General features: G+C 45.3%; 1 protein-coding gene across 1 annotated transcript; it reads right to left on the bottom strand.

Annotated features, from left to right (window-relative positions):
- Positions 1-7,034: 7,034 nt before the first annotated feature.
- On the bottom strand, positions 7,035-8,303 carry LOC123161523 (probable E3 ubiquitin-protein ligase ATL44). Its single transcript, XM_044579338.1, has one exon. The coding sequence runs from the start codon at positions 8,225-8,227 to the stop codon at positions 7,604-7,606; it is 624 nt and encodes a 207-aa protein (XP_044435273.1). The 5' UTR covers positions 8,228-8,303; the 3' UTR covers positions 7,035-7,603.
- Between the last annotated feature and the right edge of the window lie 6,215 nt (positions 8,304-14,518).

Here is a 14,518-nt window from a genome sequence, read left to right as displayed (position 1 = left end):
CTAAAACATCCCCTAATAAATGAAGCACAAGAACACTATAGAGGTTTTTTCGTATGAGAAAAAAAATGTTCAAACCAGGTAAATTAATTGCTTACCTGGATAGGAAGTGGTACAATAAGATAAAAGTTATGAAAAAAAACGTGGTATCCCTGCCACATTGCCGCAACTCCCGCACCTATTATTTTTCACCACCACCAGGACAATAGTTGATGCCGTCGGTAGTTGCACGTCATGGGATGATGACGGCGTGCATTCGCAGCCAGGTGTCGACGCAGGAGAAAATGGAAGTAGTGGTCCTACCACAAGAGTACCTGCACGCCCTCCCCCTCCATGAACTCTGCAATGCATACTGTGCAATCCAAAGATGATGAGCATGCTGATGATGATTGGGGGAGGTGTCAACTGCAGATGGTGGGGCGTGTGTTAGTGGCCTTCTTCTTTAGGCCCTTGTGAGGAGGAGGATAGTAGTCGAAAGAATCGATTCTTGCAGAGTCGGCGAAACGTCTAGCAGAAGATGGCAGCGAGACCAAGACGCATATGAGATTGCAGATCATTGATGCCCATATCAACACCATGTTTGAGTTCACCGCCATCACCGATGCAGACTGTTGGTGTTCATGTTCCATGGGCATCATAGTCACTGGTCACTAACATGTGTCTTGGGGCCAATTGCGATGAGCGCGGTGGTGCGGCGTTAGAGGCTCACGGGAGCATGCATGGTGGGGGTTGCAGCTACTCTACTGCATTGTGGATTCTACGTGGATCACTTTAACTCTGCTTTGACTCTGGTTGTGCATACGACAATGTGTGCCGGTAGTGGGTTTTTTGCACGTGAGTGTATGGATGTGTCAGTATTGAAAGCGAAGGTTAGGGTCGTAGATAGGTTTGAGATGGAATTGTAAATAGTCAAGTCAACGATGACTTCTATGTCAGCAAAACGGTAGAGGGAGAAAGCACGCCAGCGATTCTCTACGCCGGTCTTCTTTTCCAATGCCTCGGGAAACTTGTCGCGATAGATGACATCGTCTTTTTTATCCTCTTCCTTACCACGAAGGCACACTTCTCTTCTTCCTCTAGCCTCCACCTCCTGTCTAGTTCAAAATAGAACCCATCCTCCTTTATGATCTATTCATTTTGGAATGGAGGAGTGACCCATAGCTTATTCCCCCTCCTATCCTAAGCCAGGTTCGTATGGCATCAAACATTATCTCTTCCTTCAGTTGGGTTCCACGAAGCCACCGTCTATACTAGGATACACGCTTATAGTCAAAATAATCATGCGGTAGTGGCAGACGCATGTATGATCACTGCATGCATGCCACTATTGGATGCTTTCCTGCACACGTGGCATGTTTCCTATTTGGAAAGTAATCGGTAGAATCTGGTGAGTACTGACATTGTAGGGAGTGAGTGGTAGGAGTGGTAATACTATTCATCTAATTAGAGGCCAACCACAACGATAGAGTGTGTGAAAAGATGGGACACAATTAATTCAATCTATACTTTTGACTTGCGCTTTCATTTGTTCCGGAGAAGAAACTATGGCGCCAACTTTCTTCTTACTGTAAAGTGAATCTGTGAAAGGGGTGGCTAGTCTAGCTGAATTTTCACGTAATCTTGATTAAATTCCCCAAGTTGCATATTTCTTTACTGATTTTAAAAGTTTCCGATGCATGAAACAAATCATCAAAAAATAAGAGATAGATGAAATTTGGATAAGAAAAGGCGGCGCGGAAGCAAAGATGTGTCCACTGACAAGTAGGACTGGGCCCACATGGTAGTGGCAGGCACTGCTACTGGTCCTTCCACTTTCTCATATTGTACTCACACTTGTGACAAGTTAACTATGCATCTTTTTTAGTTAGTATTGCTCCGCGTGGAGAAGTACATGCTATAGTCAAGATTGTTATCAGAAATGAGAAAGATAAACAAAAGCATAAGGTAGTGACAATATTGTGTGACAAGTAAGTCAAGTGGTAGTGCATGTGTGACAAATTATAGAGGGCGCACTTATTATTACCTTTTAAATGTACTTTCTAAAAGCGAAATTGAAGTGCCAAGACAATGGTCACATGAAAATGCTCAAAGTGTTCAGAATATATCATTATGATATACATAATCGATTCCGTCAGCGATTAGTGCATCTCACAGTACCTATCTACCAAGAATTACATTTATCTGGCTGCATGGGGATCGAAGAAAAGGAGTTTAGATGGAAGGAAAAGAAAATTATATAGTTAACCATCATCATCTTATCTTATTTCATAGTTAGGGAAAGACATAATATCTTAATGGGTGAAAACACTAGTTTGTTTGGCACAATTAGTTTCTTCCCCTTGCACAAGGAAAGCTTAACAGTTTTTCCCAATTACTTTGAGATGCATGCACGCATTTTTATTTTAGAAAAGAAGGATTACCCAGGCCTCTGCATCTAGGCGATGGATGCAGCCATTTTATTAATTATTCTCGGAGACCTTACAAAGCATTACATCAGTAAGCCTGAAGCCACCATCTAGGCGACACCGAATGTCCGAGCCTAATACCAAACAGACATCGCACCAAAACCTAACATCTAATGCCGGATGCCCCATCCCAGTCACATGCCGGGAATGGGTCACACACCGGTCTGGCGCACTCACAGAGGCTACCGCCGTTGTCATCCACCTAACCATCTTCGGAGCAGGTACTGACGCAAAGACCTTGCCAAGTTAGCTGTTGCCACCATGGCACCACACAGGGCCATCGCCCTGCACGAGGCCATCACGCCACGTCCAACACCTAGACCCCGCTGCTCCATGCCACCGAGACCCGCCGTCGTCGACGCGAGAGAAGGCACGCCACACCACCCCACGCCTCTTCCATCCGGCGCCGCTCCACAAACGATGCCCCCAAGAGGGAACACGACGCCACAACGCCGCCATCGTTTGATCCGGTGATCTTAGGATTTCTCCTGGAGTGGCACGAGCAGGTTGACCATAGTTGCTTGACGATTCCTTCATCAAGGTAACGGCGTAGGCCGCCGGAGATCTCCTGGCCGCCAACCCGCTGCGCACTGCCGTTGGAGGAGGAGGGAGATGGACGCTGCTGCCCCCACGCGTTACCGCCGGCTGAGGACGGCGGCGCCGCTGCTGCCTCACCATAGGGGCTTCGCCCCACGGCGTCCTCAGCGACGTCGGTGGTAGTGGGAGGCGATGGAGGGGGAGGGCTGAGGGCGGTGTGGACGGTGACTCCCGGGGGCGGCGCGGCGCCGCCTCCTGGGGGAGAGAGGTAGGGGGAAAGGCCTCGGGGGAGAGAATAAGTACTAGTGTAGCATCACATGCATGCACCCATGGGTTGTCTATTCCGTTTCAAAGTAGGCTAACTAGTTTGTGCATATATAGGGGGTGTTTGGTTGGCCGAAATCACTGTTCTGACCTTCTCGGCGATCTTTGTCACAAACTAAACTCGACATGAAAGTATTTCACGATCTGACCCTTTTAAAAACGCCATAAACTGCGGCGTTTCCGCTCCACATAGAAACGCCGAGCTATCTAGCGTTGCTGCTCCACATAAGAACGCCGAGGTATCTCGCGTTTCTTCTCCACATGGAAACGCCAACCGCTTTGGCGTTTCTGTCCTATATGAAAACGCCATTGCCTTTGGCGTTCTATATGTGGTAGTACTCCATAGTGCACTGTTGCACTGCACCCTCTCGTGGAAACGAGACCATCCACATGCCCACACCTAGAGAAAAGGAGTTCACAGAACATCAGTAGATAGATAGGGAGAGCAGCGCACAGCTCGCTGGATAGACATGCATGGCCGGCCGACCTGCTAGCTGTTGCCTGCTGGGCTGGGCGACAGAGCGAGGGAGAGAGGCGGCAAGAGCACGTGAAGGATGAATTCGTGCAGCCAGCAGCGGCGTCTAGCTCTATCCACGGACGTACACAACTGGCAGCTGGCTGCATGCATGCGAGATGGAGCTAGCGTGCGCGCGCGGTGTCAGCGACAGTGTGGCCGGGCAAGGAGAAAAGTTGCCGCCGCGCGCCACGACGACGACGGCGACATCGACCTGAGCTGGGCCGGCCAGGCGATCACCTGCTGCCGCTGCTCAATCCCATCCTCCCCTCCAGTCCAGACGATCACCTGCTGCCACATATGAAACGCCAAAGGCAATGGCGTTTTCATATAGGACAGAAACGCCAAGCGGTCAGCGTTTCCATGTGGAGAAGAAACGCGAGATATGTCGGCGTTTTCATGTGGAGCAGAAACGCTAGATAGCTCGGCGTTTCTATATGGAGCAGAAACGCCGCGGTTTGTGCCGTTTCTAAAAGGGTCAGATCATGAAATACTTTCATGTCGAGTTTAGTTTGTGACAAAGATTACCGAAAAGGTCAGAATAGTGATTTCGCCCGTGTTTGGTTCCAGGGACTTTTTTGTGTTGGGACTAGAAAAAATCCCTAGCAAACCAAACAAGGTGTGACTTTTTTGGGACATTTTACTAACAGTCCTTAGAAGCACCTCCTTGAGAGACTTTTTTAAAAAGTCTCAGGGACTAGAAAAAGTCCTAGGACTAGAGAACCGAACACCACCATAGTTAGTAAGTATCATATACAGGACAGCTCACTAAAGTGATCGACGGAGTCAAGTATGTAGAGCTTCTTAAGAAAAAAATACATACTTAACTTAATCTCAATTATCTCTGCCAATCGATCGACCTCTTTTCATTCATCTTTTTCGGCGTCGGTCGCCATTTTCAACGTTGGCTGCTAAGATCGAAGCAAATGGAGAACACAAGCTAGCGCTTTTGACTCAACTGGTCATTTTTTTAATCTGTGCATCATGTAATTAAATATTATTTAATAAGTGTTTTCTCGATGGATCATGGGATACATGATTGGTGTGTGATTAACTTAACAAAGCATATCATGTAGTGGAAGGCAGCGACTATATGTCTACCGTGGGTGATGGATATAATGCATATTATCCATCCCCTGTAATAGGGTAAGTTGTCTTTCCGGACATGGGTAATTATTTAGTCAACTAATTGAGTCAATGATGCCGGCCGCTCTCCCCGGCCGGCTACCCGCACTATATGCTCTTATCTATTGTGCATTCATTTTCATTTAGCTAGTGCGATTGCATGTGATCCGACATGCATGTATGTCGCACATATGTATGGTGTGCACCAGAACAACTACTCACACTCGCCACTTAGAAGTTTATTATTGTTCGGACGTCTGCATTGAAAATCTCAAGTTTCGAGTTAATATGTTGACAAAATATAAGTTAACATGGAGGTCGTATGCAAGAGGATAACACAAATAGCACAAAAAATAGGGGGGGGGGGATAAGGACTAGGTGCGCCTAGTTTTTAACTCTTCAAATTTCAGAACTTCAGGTTTGAGAGAAACTTTGGAGCATCAAGTTTTAGGAGATGGGTTAGAGATGCTCTAAGGCCTCTAATACTGGGTAATGTGATGGACTGATATATGGATGATATCACTTCAGTTTTTGCTGAAATTATAGTCCAGTATTATGGTGCCATCTTATTTATCTGAATATAAAATTGTATATATGATTTATTTGTCACTAAATTTCCTCCTTCTGTCATCAATATATTGTATCATAGTATGGTATCACTAGCATCTCTCTCATCTTTAATTATAGTGCCACATCATCCTAAAACTTGATATGTGCTTATGACACTACTGCGGGCAAGCCTGAGTAAAATGGTATATTCGTTCAGTTAGTGTCGAAATCCTGACGATCACAAAACCAGGTGCTGATAACTGACCCTAGGAATCCATACCAGTAGCTAAAAATCAGACGAACGCTGCATGTTTGTCTCTTGAGCCGAGCATACCTTGTCATGGCATTTCATTCTTTGACCATCCCCCCCCCCCCCCCCCACACACACACTATACATGCAAACTTTAGTCCCCAGCACCCAACCAACAATAGTCATTTCAGTCACCACATGATTAATCTCTGGCGGGGAAAGGGAGAAACTTTGAGGCACGATAGTACACTACACATAAAGGCCTCATGAAAGCCGGCCAAGTGGAAAGATATTTGGATAAGAGCAGATGTATAAGCATCTTCTTATCCCCAACGTTATTTGGCCAACCACCTTTGCCCAAAGGTTTATGTTTTCATGGTTTTCCACATATATGCCCATGATTGTGTTGTTCATCTACTATGTTATTGTGTAGAAGCCCGCCACCAACTTGTATAGTCTTTGGCAAGCATTTCCTTGGCACCCCTCCTCTCGAGTAGCCTTCTTAGCATCGAGAGGTGGAAAGCTATAAATCAACGTTTACTCAGTTTTTCTCTCCAGCAAGGCACTGTTTAGAGTTTTGGTTGAACTTCTTTAGGTATCAATTTGGGGCGTGTGCGTGTGCGTGTTCCCATGTATGTGTGTTGTAGAGAATAAATGGCATACAGACACATCACCGTCCTAGTGTGTGGTAACCTGGTCAACACCGAGCTTGTGCTATTCAACTCTTGGGGACTGAGGACTCCTGGTCTGGCGGATCATTATCGGGCGTAGAATTTCTTTTCTTCCCAAAGTATATACTCTCTCCGTTTCAAAATAGATGACACAACTTTGTATTAAAGTCAATATAAAATTGAGTCATCTATTTTGGAACGGAGGGAGTATAAAGCTGCCACGTAGATAGAGATGGCATCCACATTGCTGGCTATTCTTTTACACTTGGCACCATGATCTCCATCAGTCGAGCTGGTATTGTGCCTGTTTGCTTCAATCAATGGAGGAATTGATTCTGATGGAGGCTAAAAGCTTAATTGGCTGCATGCGGTCAGGGTCCAGATGAAAACAAAAGAATTGACAACAAACAATTGATTCCTTTCCGCTCCTGCCCACACAGACTAATGTAAAGCTATTGTCACACTTGATTTATGCCCAATGATTTATTCAATACTCCCTCGGTATCAAAATATAAGCTGTTTTTGTAGGTTATATTAGCCTACAAAAACATCTTATATTTTGGTGTAGAGGTAGTATTACCAAGAAAGAGATGGCTGTCGCATAAAGGATAACTTTACACAAACACGTTTTGGTTTTTATTTAGAACATATACACCCTTTACTTCATCACATTGGTATTAAACAATGAATAAAAGTGTATACACTTTACAGCCAAGCTACAAAATTGAAGTATTCCAATGCATTGGATCGCCGAACAGGCTACTTAGCTACAAAAACAACAGAAGAACTAAACAAAATGATAATAAATACACAAGTATTTAAGACGTCTTAATGACTTACTTAGAGGGTGTTTGTTTCCAGGGACTTATTGGTTTAGGGACTTAAAAAAGTTCCTATAAGTCCCATCTAAACCAAACAGGAGGGACTTATAGGGACTTAAAGTGAGCATTTGGGACTTATGAAATAAGACTCTCAAGGAGGAACTTATAGGGACTTATAGTTGTAATATAGTCTTCTAGTCCATGTTAAGTCTCAGGAACCAAACATGTAGGGACTTTTTAGGGACTTGTGACTTATAAGTTGGGACTAAGAAAAGTCCTAAGAGTTATGAACCAAACAGGGCCTTAGCCTAACTAGCAAAATAAAAGAAAAGGAAACATAAATTAATTAATTAAGGCAAGACCGTGCAATCTTCACCACCAGCCGGTGCCGCCACCTCGCCGCACCTCCCGCACCTGTTGTTTGCCGCCACTACAACCACCACCGTGGGTGTCGCGGGCGGCTGCACGGGCGCGGAAACGATGATGGGTGCACGGCAGGAGGGGCATGTGGCGCAGGTCCGGAGCCAGGCATCGACGCATCCAACATGGAAGTGGTGGCCGCACCTCGGGAGCACCCGCAGGCCCTCCCCTTCCGTGAAATCTGCCAGGCAGATCGCGCACTCAGAGGATGAGCAAGCCGCTGGCGTCGGAGAAGCGGTGGCGGCGAAGGAGACGGTAGGAAGCGCGTCGATGGCCTTCTTCTTGAGGCCCTTGGGCGGAGGAGGGGAAGTGTTGGAGGATGAGGCGGAGCGGCGTCGCCGGCATGCGCACCGGGAGACGAGGGCGAGGCCAAGGACGCAGACTAGCGCGCACAGGAGCGACGCCAGGATGACCACCATGTCCGAGTTCACCGCCATCACGGGCGCCGTCTGCTCCTGCTGCTGAGGTAGTGACGACGACGACGACGACGATGTCTGGCCGGTGCCGGCTGCCGCGAGGGCGGTCCGCTGCAGGAGGCTCGCCGGAGCGCGCATGGTGTCGCTTCTGCTGCTGCTTTGGGCGCCGAACGCTCTGAACTGTGGACTCTATATTAACTTAGCTTTGACTCTGGTCTCTGGCCGTGCGGGTGTGCGATGCTCTGCTCGGGGTTTTATAGCGTGGAGGAGCCATGGAAGTGACCGTGGTGGTGGAAGGGGAGGGTCGGCCCGCGGACAGGTAACGCCGGGACCCATGAGGTAGTGGCGGGCGCCGGTACGGCTCGGGCATGCCACTTTGGGATGTTTCTTCCTGCACGCCTGGCAACTTTGATTGGCTCATTTTAGCTTAGTACCAGTACTCCGCGGATTCGTGGAAATTAAGCAAATCATTTTGTGGTGATTAATGGTGGAGTTAGTAGCTAAATGTCTGGTTTCCTAGAGACCAACCATGTAGAGTATATTTGTGTGTGTGAAAAGACGGGACACGCTTTACTTCTTTTGACTCGTGCTATTGACTCGTGCCAACTCATTTCGTATTGTAAAGTGGATCGGCGTAAGATATTTGAGGCACCCCTTTTGACTAAAATACGTATGCATAACATGCAAAAAAAAAATACACTTCTTATATGAACAATCTGATCTTCATCCAACCATCCAAAATAGATCTAACAATGTTGATCTTCAACCTCGCTTCTTTCTTCCTCCTCCCGACCCCCCCAACTTACCCCGCCCTAACCGCCAGCCACCACCACCCGCGGCCGGTGGGCGCTACCGCGCACCGCCTCGCCAACCCGCCCTCCCCCCACCACCATTGCTGGTCGCCGCCCCGACCATCCATCTAAGACCGACACAACCCATGAAAAACTCTGGCAATCCCGCACCCCCACCCCTAAGTTAGGTAATGGGGCCATTACCTCACCCTAAGACAGATGGTGGGGCTAGTTAGGGAAGGAAGAAAGACAAAATGACTAAGGGGAGATTTTAGGCACTGAGAAATAGCAAATCCACTGCAAATATTGCATACTACTATTATAAATAAGTTTGTAATTTTTAGGATATAATGGGTCTCCAATGCTGACCCCCAAACTTGACACCTCATCAATCCGTAGAGAGACGGGGACCAGTCCGCGGACAGTGATGCGGGAGCCGACCATCAGAAACTAGCAGTAAACATCCGCCCCTCTGTTTTTAACCCGCAAGCTCAAAATAATTGCATACCAAATCGTAGTTTATCTAAAAAAAATCAAATGCGGCAGTAGTTCTACTTTAAGTATTACAATTAATTGTACATAGATTTCAAAGTAAAGTAGTTTAAACTTGAATTCAACTAACACAGATGTACTAGTTGCCCCCTTTAACCGTCGAGAGATGCTCAATCATATCTTCATTTAGTTGCTAATGAGTTACTCGATGCTGAATTAGCTGATGCATTTGAACAAATACATCAGACGTGGCTTGATTCTTCTGTAGAAATTTGATAGGTTCACCCATGTTGTCAAATTCAAGAGCTGAGGCAGCATTCTCACACTCATCATCAACGATCATGTTGTGCATGATCACACAACATCTCATCACCTCTCACATGGTCTCCAGATCCATTGTTTAATAGGTCCGCAAACAACTGCAAACGATCCTGGAGAACTTCAAATGTCCTCTCAATATTCTTTCTAGCTGCTTCTTGTCTTTTGGCAAAGTGAGATCTTTTCTGACCAAGTGGCTTGGAGATGGTCTTGACAAAGGTAGCCCACGGAGAATTAATACCGTCATTCAGATAATAGCCTATGTTGTATTCATGGCCATTGACAGTATAGTTGCAAGTAGGAGCTTTTTGTTCAATCAGCCGAGCAAATAGTGGAGATCGCTGCATCACATTGATGCCATTGTGAGACCCGGACATACCAAAGAAAGCATGCCAAATCCAGAGATCATGTGATACAACTGCTTCAAGAATGTTGGTGGGATTTTTAACATGACCCTGATATTGCTCTCGTAGAGCTTTTGGGCAATTTTCCATCTTCAATGCATGCAGTCAAGAGATCCGAGCAAAACTAGCCACCCTCTTTCTCCAGGCATTGCCAAGATCATCTCGACGTCTGTGCCAATTGGTTGTCTCAAGTACTGAGACCACGACAATAGAAAATCTGACCATGTCGTCTCTGCATGTGCTCTCAGACATCTGTATGTCTTCGTCCCACGAATCAGCGGCCATGCCATATGCGAAAGAGCATCCACAATGCGTCCATGCTCTTCTGTTAACTAGAGAATCAATCCTTCCAACAGCAAGCATCCTTCTTCAAGATGAAGTAGTCATCAGAGTACAAGACGCCATGTTAGAGACGATCAAAGACTTTTTTTTCGCATCCGAAAGCGCCAGCAAAAATTGTCAACGAATATAGCATCAGGGTAAAGTAGTCATCCATCAGCGTCAAATTGTTGCGTACCCTCCTCTGATTGAGCACTCGATGACCCTTGATCAATCTCTTTAATCGAGAATGTGTTCTTCCGCATGCTCCACGTCTACAAGGACCGCCTACATAATCGTCGTCTCATTCGCGTAGTACTGCTCGTCGGACGACTCAATTTAGTGCTCGTATATGTACTCCATATTCGAATCCATTGCTTTAACGAAGAAGGGCAAAAACAAATTTTGCACAGGCATTTCACCAAAGACTAGTCGGGCGTGGTGAGTACTATAGTGGCGGATGATACCTATGCAGCGGACGGAGGAGAGGTGTGGAATGGCGGCGGAGGAAATGCGGCATGGGGGCCAGGGTGTAGCTGTGGAGGTCATGGAGCTTCGGGAAGGTTTGGCAGGCGGCCTGTGTTGTGGCAGCGTCAACGAGAGAGAAAACGGATGCAGGGAAAGAGGGAAGGATGGAGATGCGGGGTCCAGGAGGGGTTTTAGGTGAGCCGATGGTGTTGGAGCGCTACCTGGCTGTTGTACGGACTCCCGCAAAGCCTCCTAATTTGCTTCCGGTTTGCAAGAAAGGGATGTCCGAACGGATCAGCGGACGAATAAAGACCCGCGTTAGATGGCAAAACACATCCGGACCACGTGATGTGGATGGTTGTGGGCAGTTTGTCGGTCCACTTTTGCGATGGACTAATAGTGTACTGAATTTTCAGAAAAAGCTCGTGTGTTTTCAGAATCTAAGTGGCATTGCGCTACTAACTAAAACAAGTGCATGCACGTATGCACGACGAGAGACACACGCTTTTACTTGTGCTTTTTGACACTAGTGTGCTGAGAATAAGTGGCAGCGCTCTAGTGGTAACTTAATAGAGACATGCTTTATATCCTCTTTTCAAACGTGCTTATGTCAAAAGTGAAAGTGCACTGCAAAAGAGCAATCAGCTCGTTTCATTACCAAAGAGCAAAGACCATGGGGAAAATGATGAAAGTGTGGTACTACCTACCTATGGCCTATATATTGGAGATCCTATTATGCTTGTTGAGGAAATCTGATTAAGATATACATGATTCATTCATAGCTAGTGCGACAACTCACCATCAGGGATTGTATACGTGAGTTAGCTTGTGGAAGGAAAAAAGGAAGAATATTTGCAAAAAAGAAAAAAGGGAAGAAAAGTGGGATTGTTTAATCCCCTTTTACTTTATTTTACACTTTCATGTATAGTATCTTAAGTAAACACTTGGACTTTTGCACATGAAAAACCCGCTAAACAAAATAAAATTGGTGAAATGCTTATTTCCATCTCAGAGAGTGTGCTTGTGTATATATATTCGATCATAGGCCCCGGGAATAACTCAGTGTAGCTCAGTGGTAGGGACATAGTCCTGTGTTCTAGGCCAGCTGAGTTCGATCCCCCACCATAGGGAGCAGATATTTCAATCGTGTTTCTCACTCCTACAAAAATATGCCGGGGTCTTTTTCTATGTTTCAACCCGGATATGAGCATGTATAAGTTGCCGCTTTAAATCCAAACTTCTTTCTCTCGCTGGTCGCCATTTCGGCGCTAAACAACAGTAAGGAGCTAAAAAAATGGACAAGAACATGCAAGTTGCAAGACGCTTTTGACCTAATTGGCCATCATTTTAGCTTGCATGGATGATACTAGCTGCTACTCTTAATTAATCTGTCAGTAACTTAACAACGTAGACGGTGCAGGTCCCCGAAAGCAGCATCTATCTATCTGTGGGGAGTTGTCGTTTTGTAAGTGATCGATCGCCTGTTATCTGTTAGGTTGTCTCCCCGTATGTGCTTCATTGATTAATTAGTCAACTAATTGAGTCCATTCCGCTGCTCTAGCCGGCCGGCCTGCATGCTACACCCACCATGAGTACCTCTCATACATCAACTTTTTTTAGCTAGTGCGGCCCATTTAGGGTTTGTTCAGTTTCGCAGGTGTTAGCGGGATTGACAGGGAATTTAGCTCAATCGAACATGCTCGTAGTTCCAAAACCCCAATCCCAGCAGATTCTTACCAAACCGAACATGTCCTTAGTTAATTTCAACGTTCCAATGATCATTAGATTATTCATTTGACCATGATCTGCTGCACTTGCACGCACCAACAAACAAACATACATGCTCAGGTCCCCAAAACCCAAAGCCACGGGCATTCCAATCACCAGCTAGAAGATGAATCTTTGGCCGTAGAAAAGGTGAATCTTTGAGACTAGATGGTACACATAAAGGCCATCCATCCATCATGAAAGCCCGCCAAAATGCAGAGATATTTAGACACGGGATGCAAAGCATATATACTATCTTCTACTTATGAACTTATCCCAAACATTAGCTGGTCAGCGACCTTTGCCAAAAGGTTCACGTTTTCATGATTCTCTCACATATATGCCCATCATGCCACTGTACAGTTCGGCAGTTCCTAGGGGACATGCCAATCCTACTGGAAGCACCTGGTTTTAGAAAGATGATTCCTTGTTTCGTCGGTTCTCCTCATCTTTGATGGCTTTTCTGACAACAAGAGGTGGAAAATCATGAGTCAGCAAGTTTCATTGTGTCAACATCTTGGTGGTCTTGCAAAAAATAAAGTAGCATTGACTTCCCAAGCTCCAACGGCTGCAAAATCAACCATGATTTAGCAAAAATGTGGCCTGAATTGTAATGCAAGTATTATAGTTGAACCCACTAGTTATCAGCTGGAGGAATTTTTGTATGTTTTGTATCCCTCCATAGGAATGCAATTTTGTTGTTGAAAAAGAGGTATACTCTGACCTGTAAATCATCATGATGCACCCAACCATCTTTGTTAAAAGAAAAGGACAAAGTTCAACAAGTACGCAATAGCAATTAAAATGAGAAAACAGAAAAATGACCAAAAAATGTCGTATTAAGATCACATGACTTAATCCATAATCTATTAGTGACATGCCAGGCCAACTGGTTGAATAACGATTGTGAAACCGTCTTCGTACGGTTGCACCCAAAGGCCATGAGCTCCCCAGTTTCCCCACTCTGAAGTGATGATCACATACGGATCGATGCGGTGGCCTTGCAGATAAGTTGCACAAAGTTAATGGAGAAATACCCCTAAAACATAGTCATTCCAGCAATTCCAATTTCCCCAAAGTAAGGCACAAACCCCTACAGACCCTGAAGGTTTTGGTTGATACTAACCAACCAGATTCCAAATAAATTTGGGATATTTGTTGGGGGTGACATATTACATGCAACAAGAATCGCATGCCAAATCAAAGCTGTGAAATGGAAGGAAATAGAGAGATGTTAAATTATTTCACCTTGAACACAGAACAACACTTTATACATCTCTTCTGGTTTCTTTTAGCCAAATTATCTTTGGTGAGGATCACTTCCTCTGTAAAAATCACAGGAAATTTTATCTCTAAAGGAACTTTAATGTTCCAAATATTCTTTCTGTGGAACATCGGCCCCATATTTATAAGATCTGCATACATAGACCTCAATCACATAAAAATTTATCTCTAAAGGAACTTTAACTTTTGAATATTCATTCTGCGAAACGTCGGCCCCATATTTATATGATTTCCATACATAGACTTAACAACAAACACGTTGCTAGTCTTAATTCTCCACCAAAACATTCGACACGTGAGCTAAGTAGACCAACATCACCATACAAACTAAAGGAGGTATGCATCAATTTATCACCAATTAAGGCCCTCCTGAATTGGATGTCCAGAGGTGTCGATCCAAAAACAGATTAAATTGTACCATCTCCTTTAACACTATATTGTAATGTGAAGGGTACATAATCGCAAGCGGATTTTCACCTAGCCAGGTATCTCCCAGAAACTCATCGATTGGCCATCACCAACTTCATCAAGTCTTTCCAAAATAGAGAATCGGTTGGTTTGGCATCCACTTTAGGAGGGATTCCAAA

This window comes from Triticum aestivum, chromosome 7B (assembly GCF_018294505.1).
Source record: "Triticum aestivum cultivar Chinese Spring chromosome 7B, IWGSC CS RefSeq v2.1, whole genome shotgun sequence".
Lineage (NCBI taxonomy): Eukaryota > Viridiplantae > Streptophyta > Magnoliopsida > Poales > Poaceae > Triticum > Triticum aestivum.
Note: the sequence above shows the minus strand (reverse complement) of the source record. Positions and strands in the feature narration are given on the sequence as shown.